The sequence below is a fragment of the Sciurus carolinensis genome, chromosome 8 (genome assembly GCF_902686445.1).
Source record: "Sciurus carolinensis chromosome 8, mSciCar1.2, whole genome shotgun sequence".
Taxonomy (NCBI): domain Eukaryota; kingdom Metazoa; phylum Chordata; class Mammalia; order Rodentia; family Sciuridae; genus Sciurus; species Sciurus carolinensis.
This window is the reverse complement of record NC_062220.1, coordinates 14860227-14877452: the sequence shown is the minus strand read 5'-3', so window position 1 is coordinate 14877452 and position 17226 is coordinate 14860227. Positions and strand designations below refer to the sequence as shown.

The 17226-nt window shown below is 36.3% G+C and overlaps 1 protein-coding gene across 1 annotated transcript in view; it reads right to left on the bottom strand.

The window, feature by feature from the left end:
- Positions 1 to 6710: 6710 nt before the first annotated feature.
- Positions 6711 to 17226, bottom strand: part of Braf (B-Raf proto-oncogene, serine/threonine kinase) — a 182111-nt gene continuing 171595 nt past the window's right edge. Inside the window, 2 exon segments of the mRNA XM_047560012.1 lie at positions 6711 to 8294; positions 14398 to 14551. Of these exon segments, the coding sequence (XP_047415968.1) occupies positions 8272 to 8294; positions 14398 to 14551 (177 nt within the window). The 3' untranslated portion in view covers positions 6711 to 8271.

Below are 17226 nucleotides of genomic sequence, written 5' to 3'. Positions count from 1 at the left end.
GAAAAACAGTTCAGAGAAAATACTGTCTAGACAGCATCTTAGGGTTGGAAGGGCATGAAGGTATGAAGACCCTTTGGGGATTTACCTGTCTCTTCACACTGTCCTCAGGATTTCCAGGTGAAGTTTTAGAATTGTTTACTTCTCTTCTGGAAACCTTGTCTGGTGATTTTATATATTTTGAAAATATTTTAGGTTTTTTTTAAAATTCAGGTCATGGAATCAAATGCATAAAATCTACTTACTGGGGTAATCAGCATTAAAAAGTGGAAGTTGAAAATGTGTACGTTTTCAAATGTTTGTGTGCATATTCTGTTAAAGTACAAAGTGCAAGTTGTGTTAAAACATTTGGATAAAAATATGAAGGTGGCTGGGTGCGGGGGCACACACCCATGATCCCAGTGGCTCAGGAGGCTGAGGCAGGAAGATCTCGAGTCCAAAGCCAGCCTCAGCAACAGTGAAGTGCTAAGCAACTCAGTGAGACCCTGTCTCTAAATAAAACACAAAATAGGGCTGGGGACATGACTCAGTGGTTGAGTGCCCCTGAGTTCAATTCCCAGTAACAATCCCCGCCCCTCCACAAAAAGGGTGAATTTCTATAGATACATGCTTTTTTTGTGATTGAAAGCAGGGGTGCTTTACCACTGAACTACATCCCCAGTCCTTGTTTTGAATAAGACAGGGCCTTGCTAAATTGCTGAAGCTGGCCTTGAACTTGCTATTCTTCTGCCTCAGCCCGAGTCATTGGGATTGTGAACCATTGTGCCTGGTCATATGTTAAGTTTTAACTTTACCAAACTAGAGCACATACCTGGACTATGTGATTACAAAGAGAAAAGCACTTATTTTAAACTAAAGATACTTAAGGTCACAAAACTGTCAAATTAAGGGTCATCACTAGCACCTGATAAAAGACTGGTTACCAGTGTAGGACATGTAAGTTGGACAGCATGTATAGTGTACCATGCAGGAAGCTCGATTAGCTTTAGCTTCTATTTACCAAGCCGTAATTGACACTATAAATGAAACAGAATCTATATTTCTCAGTCTCCACTGCCTCTAAGAACTACCTGACAAAACCATTAACTACTTTTTGTTATTAATGTGCTAGAAAAGTAATCTTGAAAAAGACTTCTCCATGCAGTCAATCTTTATTATAGCAATATTCGCATATTCACATCAAATACATAGAACTTTTTTGCCTTTTATATAATACAGTTTTTAAATAACTTTACACAGAAATAAATTTCTCCAATCTGATTTTCAGCTATCTTTTAAAAAATTCTCCATGCTTTCTATCCAAACTGAACAATATTTTCCATTATACAAATTTACATGAGAAAAACTCCAAAGTACAAATGAAGGGACCTGAGCAGGTAAGAGAACCAAAGTATCAGGAAGTAGGTATGGGGAAGAAGTTAAAAAAAAAAAAAATTCAAGCAAACGTGGAGGGTTAAGGGATAAGAGGGAAACATCATCCATTTGACTGAAAATAAATGTCTTTCTTATGAATTGAAAAATAAGCTTCAAAAATAGTTGCTCCATTGTAATTTTTGCAAAGCAGGTATAGAGAAGTCTGTGGACAATGAAAAAGTCCCCATCTTTTCACTGGGCCAACCCAGACTCCATGAGAGTCTTTTTAATGCTTAAGTGGAACTGAAGTGAACTAAACCCGGACCTCTGGCAGTTACAGAAAGGAATGTGTGAGTTGCCATAAGGTTTGGGGTGGTGAAACAGGAGCCGTTAATTCACTGCAGTTCAATCACAAAGCATTTCCCTTTCTTCTCCCTGATAGGAGACTTGTCCTCAAATCAAGAAGTACATGAAAAGGGGGGATTTTCTTTTCCTTGGTCTAAACCAAAGAGCAATCACAACTACCGAAGAGAATGCAGAGACGTGTTGAAGAATGGTCCAATCAATCCCCTGATCAGCTGCATGATCCCATCTTAAGAGAAGCAGCAACTGCTGAATGAGCAAAGGATTAAATGTACACCCAACAAATGGGGTTACGACAAATATGGTAAGTCTTTCAAATCAGGCGACATCAGGAAGGCGGAACCAAGGCTACACCATATGGCATGGCCAAAGGAAACAGGACTCAGTGAATTCCATTTTCAAATGAAGGAGGGAAAAGAATACAGCGTGTATGTGACACACACACACACACACACACACACACACACACACACACCCTGGCATGTAAACTAATATAACATGAAGATAAATAAGACATAAGGGTTAGCCACTTATGTTTGTAATTAACATGAATAAAAAGGCATTATGTTTACATAGCTGGTTTTAATCAGCTATGGAACATACACAAATGTATTAGGAATGATTTTTTTAAAAAACCGTTCACAGCTTAGAATAAAAAGCACTTATTGCACTTACATTTTATTTCTGGCTATTATAGTTTATTTCTTACCCTCACATCACTTCCTCCTATTCCCCAGACTGAACTGCCACCCTACCCCATTTTGGTCGATTTTCTCTCCATTTGTGCCTAGTCTGAGAGCCCTGTTGCTTAGGCCAGTCTGCAGTTTCCTAGGTAACCATACACCACCAAAACACATGGGGTCAAAAGCTTAACACAAATGCAAAAGAGTGTTTTTCAGAGCAAAACAGGACTCAACTCATAACCCCATTCCGGGCTGTCAAGACTCTCCCTTTGCTGCACCTCTTCATGCATTTCTTGCCTGACTCCCCTGCGCATACACTGTAGATGGGAACCAGTGCTCATGGGTGCTGATAATGTACGCAGTCTGCCAGGAGAAGCAAATGGTTTGCACAAACATTTTTTTTGATACTAACATGAATAAATATATTTTAGTTCTCTGTTTTCAAAGAGTACTTCAATCTACAGAATTCCTTACCAAAAAAATGCACCATAAAAAATGATACACTGGTTGCATCCTCATGCACAACTGGTTATATCATTATAATTAGTCAAAATGGCTAAATGTTTTAATTAAAGTGATTTAGTAATTAATAAAACTAAACTAATTGAAATTGCAGATGCTGAAATAAAGGATCTACTTTAATCACTGTTGAGGTGGTGACTAAGTGTCCCCATGTGTTTTTTTTAACCTGTTACCCTAAGATTTTAGGACTTCAGATTCTGTCCTTTTCTACTTTCAAAAGGACTGAATTTTAATTTAAAAGTCTAAATGAAAGTGAAATTAAATTACTGGAAAATAACACAGAGCTTACTGTCTAGTGTACTGATATAACAAACATCTTACCAGTATTTTCACCTTTACCAGAGCTAGAAACACGGACCACAAATGCACTGGTCACTTTACTCTCCTCTGGGCAATTTACAAATCATTGCCTCTGCAGGCAGAGATGCTACTGCCCTCCTTGGGCATTAGTAATCCATCTCAATCTCTCAAACAGCTAAAGGATGTGTTGGGGACAATACATTGACTTCCTTGGGGGTGGTGAGGAATGAAACAAGATACAAGAATCGCGCCATGAAGTATGTCCAGTTTCACACATACCTGCTAGGTTATTCACAATTCCAAGGGAAGTCTCCAGGGATTGCCCTCCTTGGCCCCCCCCCCACTCAACACCAGAGCAGGATTAGTAGCACAAGTCCAGCTTCATTTGCAGACAAGTCTGGGAGGCGAGTTTACATTTCAAACTCTGAAAATTCAGTGTCTAAGCTGGCAGCAGTACTCTACAAACTAATCAAATCAATTCTTTCCTGTATTTTAATTTTTCCTTTCTCATTAGGTTGATACATGACTGCTGCCCAGCATACAGTACTTCAACATTAAACTACAGCAGCTTCTTAAAATGTCTTTCAAAACATTTCTGTTGTATAAAAGTTCCATGCTTTGAAGAACTGATGGGAGTAGAAAAAAGTTTCTCTAGAAATGTCACTGAATTGTATTTTCAACCTAGTTGCTCTATGTGATAAATATATCTGACTATACTAGGGATTATGTGCTTTAAAAAAATAATTTTGTTCACTGAAAATTTACTTGTTTTCTCATTTTTTAAATGTGATTTTGGCTATAAACTCTTTAGTGCATTTATCTTTGCAGTCTAAATTGCACTCTAAAAAATTTTAACACAGCTGAGTTAAACCACAGTGGCTGCTCTCTTCATAAATCACTGATTTCTGCTAAAATTTTAGCTTTTTTTTTTATTGCATCATGAAGGCACAGTAAGATCATTTGGCAAATTGTCCAGGTATTTTTCTAGAGCCTCACCTACACCATTTCCCTGTACGACCTCTAAGCTACTTGCTATTCCTACTCTCAGTAAACTTTCCAATCCTGGCTGTGGTTTATGGCCTAACAGATGACATCTGCTGACATTCTAGCATTAAATACTCCAACTGGGACAAAAAAAGAGAATCTTGCATAAAGGGCAGTCACTCTACCCTCTTAGCTGGGCAATCTCTCATGAGTATCTGTGCAAGTGACAAAGCTGTGGCTAACTCATTATGAAGATGTGCTATCTTGCTGAGCCTACTGAAAATTAAGATCATATCACTGGAAGTGAAGCGATACCCTAACTATTTAACTCATGCAACTGACTTCAGATTAAGATTCTGAAACGTATCCCTAAACTGACCCTGGCACCACTTCCAACAACATTCAGATACTCTTAACAACAATTTTTTTTTTTTTTTTTTTTTTTTTTAACAGTATCACTGCTTAAATGTATAATGCCCTTTAGGACAAAATGAGAGTGCTCAAATACAAGTACACATAAAAGTTAAAATCTTAAATCATCTTCATGTTCTAGAGCTCCTGACTTTTCATGTTTGAAGACAAATAACTATTCATTACCTCATCCTGAGGAGGTAGTTTTTTTGAAGAGGTCACCTGAACCCTGCAGCGTGTTTCAAACTAAAGCTGGAAGAGGAGGTTTGCAAAAGCCTGGCAGGGTGGGGACAAGTGAGTCTGAGGAGGGGTGTGCAGCAGCCCCAACGGTGCCTGATGTACAAGAGAATGCTGTGATACAAGAGCTGGGACACCGCACAAGAATGAGGGTGTTTACAAAGTCGGGCTGACAGTGCTGCAGCCTGGAACTATTTCTTTATATAATGCTCTTCCTTCTCTAACACCAACATAAACATAACTTATAAGAGATTTCAGCTTCTAGGATGTCTCAGTATGTCCTACTAGACTTCAAATACATTCAGGGATGGGATGTTCAGGAACCAGAATTTAAGAGTTTGACAAAATCTTTTAAGTGCACCTAAGTACAAATGATCACATGGATTCTGTATTCACAAATCCCTTCTATAAACTGTTTTTGGGGGGTCAATAGTATTTCAGTGGCAATTTTCAGGGTCCTAGACCCTAGTTTAAAAATGAAAAAAAAAAAAAAAAAAATCCATCAGAAATACTACGTATTTAAAAACAATCTTTTATAGTTGCTTTCAATTTTTCAGAAAGCTTCGTTCTTTCTACCAAAACTGAAATATGCCCGCAGAAGGCACTGCAACCACTTTATGGATAAGACTGACAGCTACAGCCTTACAAGATGTGGGTGAAGCAGTCACATACAAATTACTCATAAAGTGCTCTGCACAAACAAGGGCTTCTTCCGTCTGTTTTCTTAGGAGCTCAACAAGTCTTTCTGCAGTCTAAGCACAAAAAGCAAAACAAAAAACCCCAAAGGAAACCCCTTTTTATGCCATTTGTAAACTAAAGAAAAAACTATGATTTGATGGGAAATAAGGAAGGTTTTAAACGTTTTATTTATTTAAGTTCTCTATTAAATCTCTCAAAACCCTGAGCCTGGCTTCTAGGCACAGCTTCATTTATCAGACCTGCTCCCGCTTTTCAAATGAAATAGCAATCTACTTTAAAATGAAAGTAGGATAAAGAGTATCACCCTGTATCTCATTCAGAAAACTGGAATGCTAAGCTTCCTCCATGAGCATGTTGGCTTCCTCCCAGGTGCTGAGGTGGCCCTGCACGGAGGCCTAGCACACAGCAGGCTTTGCTCCTCAGCAGGACCCAAATACACATCCATGACGCAAGCCCTGCTCTCTCCAGAGAGGATCTAAGGTCTGAGCCAATCTTGGTAAAGGGAACACAGCCATATTTAAAACCGTCTGTAGAGATGTATATAAAAAGGACAAGTAAACAAAGCTCTTCAGAAAGCGCATCATACGGACAGAAGATGCCTTTTAATTTCTAAAATTTCTAAGACAAACTGTTCTGCTCGTAAGAGCTAAAAACATTCCACTGGCTGGGGATGTGGCTCAGTGTAAAGCACTTGCCTGACATGCATGAAGTCCTGGGTTCCATTCCCAAAACAAAACAAAAACCAAACACAAAACAATAAAAACACATCACTGTTAAAACTGATTAATAACTTCAGGATATATTCCATTCTACTGGAAAACCTTTGATAAGCCCATGAAATTTTCAATAGGCCTTCCTCTGATTATAGATATTTTAGCAAAAAATCATCTAATAGAAGTAGGTTAAAATATAGATAGTGGGGGAGGGATTATAATATGAAAAATTTAAATAACTTCTGGTTCCCTGATTTAACTTCTGTGGAATTTCCTTCAGGTCCTTGGCTACAAACAGCTCAGTTGGGCTAAGTACATCTCATTTGATTTGAAGTCCTCAATCCTGATAAGTGATTCTAGACTTCTGATAAGGGAGATTATTTGCTATGAATACATTTGGTCACTTTCTTTGCTACTTCAGTGATGTATACTCCCCTTTAATAGGGAAACTATGACTGGGTTATATTTTCCATTTGTGCAAAGATCTTGATTTAGGTTCTCAATACCACAGGCAGTTCTTTCTATAAAAACAACTGATGATAGGCTTCACACACCCTACCTCAGTCCCGATATCCCTAAGATTTTCCTATTCTCTGCTTGGGGAACTCAGCTGCAAAATTATCCAACCTTTTGAAGACCAGGCTTGGGAAAAAAGGAAGAAGGAGAATGAATAGAGACACCACCATTTTTATTTTAGGTTGCATATTCTAGATAAAAGACTAGAAAGTGAATGTAGGATGTAGTGTAGGAATAAATTGGAAGAAACAATGAGATTATTAGCAAAGATGTTAGTGTGGATCCAGCAAGTACCATTAATTTAAAAATTGTAAATATTTGTCATTATGCTAAGACTCCCCATATTTAGGTAGAGAAAAGGATAATGATCTTTCTTTAAAAGTTGTTTATGTAACAAAAATACAATTTTCAGGCTATATAATTCTGGTGGGAACTATTATTTTACTCCAATTAAAGCTGAAAATTATTTTCTTTTTAATAAAAATATAATAGAAGAAACTCAGAAATTAAAACCTGTACCTTACATTTAATTACATAAATTTCTCACATTCAAAACTGTTTTTAAGCAGTTTTGTAGGCTTTTAATTAGATACTGTCCATGGCATTTTGGCCCTGGACAAAGTAGCCACATAAATACTTAGTGACTGGAAGAGCTTAGAGGAAGATATAGACTGTATTTTCCTGAGAATCTGCTACATTGTGGAGGAAACAAGTTCCCAACCCTCATCTTCATTGCTGGACCCAATGAGAAAAGAAGGCGATGTGTGCCAGCACTGTCCAGCCTGTGTGGTTAGGCAGAGCCCCAGTGAGCAAGGCAACCAGAGGCCAGAGACCTGGGAGGTCAGGAAGAAGATGCAGCATTCCCTTTTCCTCTGCCCCCACACTCCTCCTCACCTCTCAACCTCCAATTAAATAAAGAGAGCTTTGCTGTGAGAGAATTTGTCAAGAACTGAACATGTACCACACAGGAAGGGGATGCTGCATTTTTGTTCCATTCCTCAGAAATTAACCGGTGGTGGCTAGGGGAAAGAGCTCCACAACAAAATCCCAGAACAGGAAAGAGAACGATGCTTGGTGATTGAAACTGCCCATCGGATGACCAGCCACAGACTGATCTGGTGGTTAGAAGGGCAAAGTTGACTGGCAGACCTTCCATAGCAAATCTCCCAAGCTGTAGCAGCAGTTTCTTTCCATCATGCCTGACCATCAAAAGGTCAGAATTCAGGGTCTTTCCTTTCATCCTGGGAGTGGGCAGACGTGTGCACGTGGTATTTGTGCTGAAGAAGAAACACTGGCAGCAGAGAATTCTGGTTCCTAAAACATTCTTCCCTCTTTTGTTGGAAAGGAAACTCCAGTCTGTTCCATATCAGCTTATGCACTGAAAATTTTATATCTTTGAAAAAAGGTTTGAGGAACAGAATTGTGTTTTGATGTTAACAAACTGTACGAACACAAGACTTAAATAAAGAGTAGATGCTGCCATGATGGTGGGACTACTTGAAGGCTGCAAATTCTCCTGTAAGGGACGACAAGAGCTAATTTTAAAAAGTTATCTAAAATAACCTCAAGACAGTAAAACTGCATTTAAACCTCATTGAAAGGTGACTAGTTATATACTACAAATCTAGCAACATCATCACTGGCTTAAAACCCAAAATGGTTGAAATGCATGAGAAAAGCCATATATATATATATATGTACACAGATACATATATATACACACACACCATATTTATACATGAGATAGATAAATATGGTTCAGCTATATCAATAAAATATCAAGTTTGCAGATAGTTTCCCAGCTGGGTTTGATGTGTTATGGTTCAGATCAAGCTGAAAACAGTTCCAAAACAAAATTTTAAATGAAACTGTATAATTGTACAAAATGTCAATTTGTATAATTCTTCTCTGCTCTAAATTATCAACTCATTTTCACCTATTGTATTACAGATATAATGCCACTATTAGGAAGAAGCAGGAATTATCCTTGTTTTGCATACACCAATTTCCACGTTATACATTTGACAGGAGAGGAAGTCCAGACTTTTCACTTTATAGTTAATTTTACATTTTTAACTAGAAAAATTAAATCTAGGCACTTGTCACTGAACATAATTCTCTGCATATATGGAATTCTTTAAAGCATAAGGTCCCTTTGAGGTACCATATTCCTTCAAGCCTGCCAAATGTGGGAGTTTACTGGAATTATTTATTTATTTTTTGTACTGGGGACTGAATCAGGGTGCTTAACCACTGACCTATATCCCTTGTCCTTTTTTTTTTTTTTTAAGACAGAATTTTCAGATTCTTTAAAAAAATATTTTTTTAAGTTGTAGATGGACACAATATCTTTATTTTATTTATTTATTTTATGTGGTGCTGAGAGTTGAACCCAGTGCCTCACATACACTAGGTAAGTACTCTACCACTGAGCCACAACCACAGCCCTTCCTAGTCCTTTTTATTTTTTCTTTTGAATAGGAGCTGAGTTACCAAGACTGGCCTGGAGCTTGTGATCCTCCTGCCTCAGCCTCCCAAGTAGCTAGGATTACAGGTGTGTGCCACTGTGACCAGTTTATGGCATTATTTTTCATTTAACATTCTGTCTACAGCTTGTACTTGTAACTCGAGGCCAGTTCTCATTATTACATTAACACTAAAGTTAATTTCTGGGAGTTGGTTAATATTTGATAACTATTAGAACTTAGCCAGCTATAATATTATTTTTTAGATAGCAGCTTCCAATGAGGATTCTAAGTAATCACTTATATGAATACACTATTAATCTAGGAAGAATCTATCCAATTTTTGATTGCTGTTAGATTCTACCTGGTTGCAGAGAGTGTCAGCATGTCCCAATGCATAACATATTACTAGTGACTGGTGACTGGCCAAACTGTTAAGATTTGTATGCTGATGATATTAGCAACTGTTTGAGTGCTGGACATACGCCAGATGCCTCAACTTAACATTTTATACATATTTACATCTGATACTCATAATAATCCTATAAGGCAAATCCTATTACTTACCTTCATTTTATAGATGAGCAAGTTGAGGTTTAAAGTGGGGTCAAGTAACTTGCCCAAAAAGATCACCCAGTTAGGATTCTGTGGAATTGGAATGCTAACTCAGGTGCTGACTCCAAAGTCTAAGGTTCTCAACAATTAACAAGCCCCTGAACAAATTTCAATAATTATTTTCCCACACTGAATACAACTACTAATTGAACTGCAGATAATCCTTATTTCTATCCAAGGAGTCCTCTTAATAAGCAATCAACCAAGGTATTGCTAAATTGAAGATCAGGGGAAGGGTAAAAGAATTATTACCTTAAAGTTAAAAGGATTAAGGAATTTGGCACTGATTAAGAGGAAGATCTGAATTATTACTAAGACTTTGGAGAGTAAAGTATTTAGAGCACAACCACAGGAAGCTATTATGTTAATAGAAACTTGGAATACACAAGCATACTCATCATCACTGCTTAGTTTTGGGTACATTTTGGTTTTAAGGTTATTTTTCAGTATTTCAATTTCTTTAAAATGACTTGCAATATTCTTGAGTAATGACTGTATCTAGCACAATTCGAGATGAAAATAAGTTTTAGATAACATTCCATTTTGTTGAGCACTGCTCTATTCTATAAACTTAAAATATGAGCCTTAAAAACAATGAACAAAACCACCCCCAAAGAATAACATCAACAAACTCCAAATCTAATATGAGTAAAGCAAACACTAAAAATAATCCTATTAAGTCTACTGCTTCTAATTAAGTACAGTTTTTTCATAATCAGATTTTGGGTGGGTGGGTAGAAGAGACAAAAAGAACTTACAGTTTAGGAAGCAATAAAATAAGACTTTATGAATGTCCCCACAATCACAGAGAGAGAATTTTAAAGAAAAGATGGGAATAATAGGTGATGAATCTGTTTTTGAAAAAAAAAATCCATTCTAATTTCTTCTTGCGTATCTGGGAATCTCTAGATTCCACCTCTTACCTATTTTACTTGAATTCAGAGGAAACTCTGGTTGTGTAAAGTAATTTGAAGTGAAACATCTGCTACCTTTTGTGACTTTTTGAAAATCTTGGTATATCAACTGAACTCATCAAAAAATTAAACTAAAACATCACATTTTTCTTTCTCCTTTCTGGATAAGGAAAACCTAAGCTCTTATTTTCCATTTGACTTTATTTAGGAACAGGGCGGAGAACTACTTGGAAAGACTTTAAAAAAAACAAGACCTTATGATTTTAGATACCTCAAATTATCATGATTTATTTGAAAGCTAAGGACTCTGTTAACTAGTTTACGAAAAATCTAAAAGGTTATTCCTTATACAAATCCATCACTGCAGGGGACAAATGAAACCAGAGTAAGCCACGTTGACTTTTGTGATGACCTTTCAGGCAGTTTCAAAAGGATAAGAAACATTCTGGCATACACACCCTGAGGTGCTCAAATTCATAGAGAAACAGCACGAGGAAGGTGGAATACTTGGTAAAATGAAAAGTGCTAAGGAAATGCTTAATACTTTAGTAATTCTCAATTAAAAAAGGACTGTAACTGGTAGTACTCATTTCATAATATATAAGAAAAGGCAGACTATTTTCTTGAGTTGAGAGTGACCCATTTGAGAGAGAGGACTTTTAGGCTAGAGTGTTAAACAGTCACACTATAGGATGATTTTAACTGGTTTAGAATTTAAATGGCTAATATTATAATACCTGAAAACAAACAAACCTGAATGAAGCATGTGATTAAATTCTGTGGTCTTTAAACTACTTATATCAAAACAAATCTTATTCCTTATCAATGACTCTTAAAAATTTTTAAATTTGGAGCTGAAGAAAATAGCTCCCGCTGGAGAGCGCTTGCCAAATATGCACAAGGACCCCGGTTCAAATCCCCAGGCCACCAGGGGGGAAAAATTTTTTTTTAAATGTAAAACAAATTTTATAACAAGGTTGCCTTCTGAAGAAGGAAATCAACTTTACTGAAAAAATATCTAGGCAAGGTCTTAGCAAAGAAATGATCAATTACAAGAGAATGAGTATCCTGTTTCAATTACTGAGTGAAAGAGTAGCTCTACATATGCTTAGGAAAAATTGTTTTTCCTTTTTTGGAGACTATACCTAAAGCTTAGCATAAAACAAACAACAAACAGAAAGGGAAGCTGATTTAATTCTAAAGATTCCTATTTCTCTGATCTAAACATCTCACTTGTCATATTTCCATATTTTTAATGTTCTTCCACTAATATAATGGGCCAAATCTGGAAGGGACATTAAATTACTATGCAACCCCTGGAGGCATGCTCCAGTGTCTACAGACACGATGAGTTCCTAAGCAGCGCAACAGGGTTTAGCAATGCTCACTTGGCAAAAAGACCAAGACAGAAAGGAAAGAAGTCAAATGCAGATGGGGGAGATGGGATGATGGTGGTAGTGTTTCCTGGGCTGAATAGTGTTAGGAAGAAAGTAAGAAAGGAACAACTGAGGCAGGTATACTGGAAGATGACAGAAAGAGTTCTATCAATAAAAAGATCCTTTAAATGCATGAGGCCCTGGGTCAACCTTAAGCACTGCAAAAACAAAATAAAAACAAAAACAAAACAAAAAGCCCCTTGATCTTTATTTCGAAATTCCCAAAACTTTTTTGAGCACTCCACAGACTAAGTCAATTTTGTAAAAACTTTGCCAGGTGCCTGCTGTTCTTTTTGTGAATACATACAACTTTACTATTACCCCTCCTATCTTTAGAGTCACTGGAGGTTTTAGAAATCATTCACTTCGATGTTTTACTACATGTTACATTCTTTTATCCTTTTCTTATTTTTTAAATATGAAAAATGTTCTTTTCTACTATCTTGATAGGTACTAATCAATATATAAAGTCATAATGGCAATGCCTGCCTATCTTTTTTTTTTTGGTACCAGGGATTAAACCCAGTGGGGCTTAACTACTAAACCACATCCTCAGTCTTTACTTTTTATTTTGAGAACTAAGTTGCTTAGGGTCTTGATAAGTTGCTGAGGCTGGCTTTGAACTTGTGATCCTCCTGCCTGAGTCTCCAGAGCCTCTGGAGTTATAGGTGTGCACCACCAGGTCTGGTGCAATGATGCCTATCTTCAGTTATTCAAATGAGGGGCAAAAGGTATGCCATAGTTATTAAGGAGTGGTTTTCCTGGATGAAATCTACCTAGGCAAACAAAGTGTTTCAGAAGTTTATCTGTGGTATTTAACAACTAAGTTGTCATTAATTTACCATTTTCTCAGTTTTTTTCTTTATTGACTTTGAAGAAGGATAGCATGTATGCAGATGTCTGTCTGCTGGAATAACTTTCAGCTGCTGCTGTATTTAAAAAATTAGCACAAATCCAAATTGAGTAAGTGAAGATGTAGTTAAGAGGCTAGGTTTTGTTTCGAAACTGACCATAAGTAGAGATGGCAGTATCTTTGATAAGAACACAATACTGCTTCCCTATTTTTTGATTTCCTTTATATCATGGTAGGAATGTATCGAATGAATGCCACATTATAGTCATTTTGTACACAAGAAAATGTGAGCATTAGAAGAAATTCATGTTGTGGAATGCAAAAAAGAGAAGAGCAAGCATTCATCAAGAGCAGAATCTTGCTGGACAAAGGATACAAAGGGGACAGAAATTTTATGATGCACAATGATAAGGTGATTAATATAGATCATAAGAGATAAGTATATTCTAAAGTAATAACTTAAAAAAAAAAAACCCATTACCTGATTATTTGGCAATCAGAATTAGCTAAAGTTCTTAGAAAATTCTGTGAAGTTATTTTTGAGAAAAGAAGATAAGAATAAGAATAAGGGGGCAATGCATTTCTGTTCACGTAAGACATCCTTAATATATAAAGAAAATTTATCTAAAAGGAATTCCAATTTGTAACACTTTCCCACTAAAATTCCAAAGTTAAACTGTTTTACTCATGTCAAACATGCCACTCTTCAGCAATATCTTTGGTTATCTGCACTCATAATTTATTAAAAGAAATTTAGTCTATTGCTTTAAGGGGATAAACATCCAAATTTTCTATAAAGGAGTAAAAAGAAAGTTATAGAAAAAATATTAAATAGAATAAAAACAGAATTATTCAATTCTAGTGGTCCCTAAATTAGATCTGCTTTGGTTTGCCCTATCTGACATAAGCTAACCTACTGTCAACTTCTCACCTGTGAACAAGCATCTTCTCTGGCATCCCTAATGATGACTGACAGATAATAACAAAAGCTGCATGAGAAAACTGAGGTTTAATTAGAATAACCAACTGAATGAAACAAACTCAGAACAGAAAACCAAGCCTCTGGATGAGGCACTGCCAGTTTTCAGCCATGTTGTGTGTTTTCACCTGTGGTTAAATCCAATATTAGGATATGGATTTTAGACTGGAAAAAAATTTTACCTAGTATTTAAATATACAAGTGTTCTTTGGCTCATCTTAAAAAAGAAAAGAAAGGAAAAAAATATCCTGTTCAATATAACATATAAGCAAACACAAGTCCATTTATTTTCTTTTTGTTGCTACCCGCCTTTAATTCCTCACTCATTTAATTTGTTTCAGTGGATAGGAAACGCACCATATCCCCCTGCTTGGATGGGTGTTTTTGGAGAAGCACAAGCATAGAGACTAAAATCCTCTGTTTGGAAACCAGCCCGATTCAAGGAGGGTTCTGATGCACTGCGGTGAATTTTTGGCAATGAGCGGGCCAGCAGCTCAATAGAGGCGAGAATCTATGAAAAAAGAAAACAAACAAACAAACAAAAAGAAATCAGAAAGCAGAAATGAAAATCTGGGTGGGATATATCTTTAAGAACTTCCTCATAGAAGAAAATACCTGAAGTCTTACATTGTTTTTAGTATTATAAATGCCTGGAAAAATGGAAGCTGGTATTTTTCCTTAAAAAACAAAAACAAACAAACAAACAAAACAAAAACAAAAACAAAAACTATCTACCATGATACTACAACCTTTATTTCTGTAAACTGAATGGGGAAAGTAACTCAGAGCTTTTGTTTATATTTTAGATCAGTAAATAATAAAAATTTAAAACCAATTATATAGTTGTTTGGCACGGACCACAAGTTCCTTTTGGAAAGAAGATGGAATATAATAAGTGAGCACCCACATGGCTAACTCTAAACAGAACAACAGAGCAACTTATCCTTTAAAAAACACACATGTAAATAAGACCACACTGACCCAGACTACTAGTGGCACTTTTCGTAAATGAGAAGTGACAAATGAAGGATGAAGATAAGAAAATTCTACAAATAGGTAACAATACACAAAGCAGAGAAATTCAGATATTTTAAGGTACAAAGAAACATGATATGAAAGTATACAGCATGATAATGCATGTTTATAATCATGGACATGTACAAAGGGCTTGGCACAATGCCAGGCACAAAGTACTCAACGAAATTTTAGCAGTCATTATCATTATTACTATTATTACTGTTCTGAACTACCAAAACTATTTTTCAAGTCAAACTATAATTTTTTATAGTGACTAGTATAAGAAACGTAAAGAATTTTTTTTTTCTTTTTTTGGCATTGCTGGGGATTGAACCCAGGACCTTGTGCTTGCAAGGCAAGAACTCTACCAACTGAGCTATACCCCCAGTCCCTAGTGACTAGTATAAGAAGGCAAAGAAGTAAGCAATGTCATAAAAAATTTTCAAATTCTAAAACATGTAAATTAAAATTTACATGGGTACAGTAGTGCATGCCTGTAATCACAGTTACTGAGGAGGATTTAAAGTTCAAGGCCAGCCTTGGCAACTTAGTGAGACCCAGATAAAACAGGGGTTAGGGATGTAGCTCAGTGATAAATGTGCCTCCAGGTTTAATCACTAGTGTCTAAGTGAATGAATAAATGAATACAAATATAAAAAGCAGAAAGTGTAAGGTTCTTTAAATCCCATCCTCTAGGGATAATCATCGTTAAAATTTTTCTGGATCTTTCCTATACATAAATACATACATATAAAACCAGAGCCCATCTTCACTACCTTTGGTATCATACTACACACATTTTCCTCATTGTTTTCGTTTTCCTCACTGATATCCATGCCATCTACACAAAGATACCTTCATTTTTATGTCTTTAAATTTAACTTATTAAACATTTCTTATATACCCTAGTGATCATCCTGCCTCAGCTTCTTGAGTTGCTGGGATTGCAGGTGTGTGCCACCATGGCCAGTTCTTTTTTACTTATTATCTTGTGTATTGCAAATATTCATCTTTGTTATATATGCTACAACAGCCAGGTGTGGTGGCATATGCCTGTAATCCCAGTGGTTTGGGAAGCTGAGACAGGATTGCAGGTTCAAGTGTAGCTTCAGCAACTTAGTGAGGCCCTATCTCAAAATGAAAAAGAAAAACAATTAAAAAAAAAAGTTGGGGATGTAGCTCAGTGGTAAAATGACCCTGGGTTAAATTTAAAATATATATATATTTTTAACTTTCAATAATATTTTTTACTATGTAGAAATTTAAAAAAATTTAATGCAGTCATATACATTAAACTTTACTAACTTCTGCCTTTTGTTTAGGAAAGCCTTTCCTTCTTCAACACTATAAAAATGATTTCAGGGGCAGAGGATATAGCTCAGACAGTAGTGTGTGCTTGCCTTGCAAGCACAAGGCCCTGGGTTCAATCCCCAGCACCGCAAAAAAAAAAAAAAAAAAAAAAAAAAAAAAAAAAGATTTCATATTTTATAATTGTTTTACATATAGATCTGTAGCCATTTAGGATTTATGTGGCACAAAATTATATGATGTGAAAAGACAACCTCTAACAAGCTGTGTGTGGTAGCACATGCCTGTAATCCCAGCTACTTGAGAAGCTGAGGCAGGAGGATCACCAAGCTCAAGGCCAGCTTTAGCAACGTGGGGAAGCCCTGTATTAAAAAAAACAAAGAGGGGGAAAAAAAAAAAACAAAAGAAAAACAACCTACGAAATAGGGCTGGGGCTGTAGATCAGTGGTAGAATGCCCTGAGTTTAATTCCCAGTAAAATACACACACACACACACACACACAGAAAAACAACAAACAAAAACAAACCTGTAATGAAAATTTAGATATAATACTTAAAGGGGTAGCCTCCACTAATCTAGAAAATTCATATTTGCATATGCATTTCACTTTTTGATACCATGAAATGAATCAAATGGTATACTTAGAAGTATGAACAATTCTGTCCCTTTAAATAAGAAACATTAGCACCTGGGATGTAAAAAGAGATCATGGTACTGGGCCAAGCTGCAGCTGTTCAACTTTGGTCTTTCACTTTGATTGTCTCAAACCAGATGTTTTCCGAGTTAAAAACCAAACTAAACCAAGCCAGGCCAAAGCGAAGCAAAGCAAACCAAAATATCCCAAAATTTTCTCTCAAAGT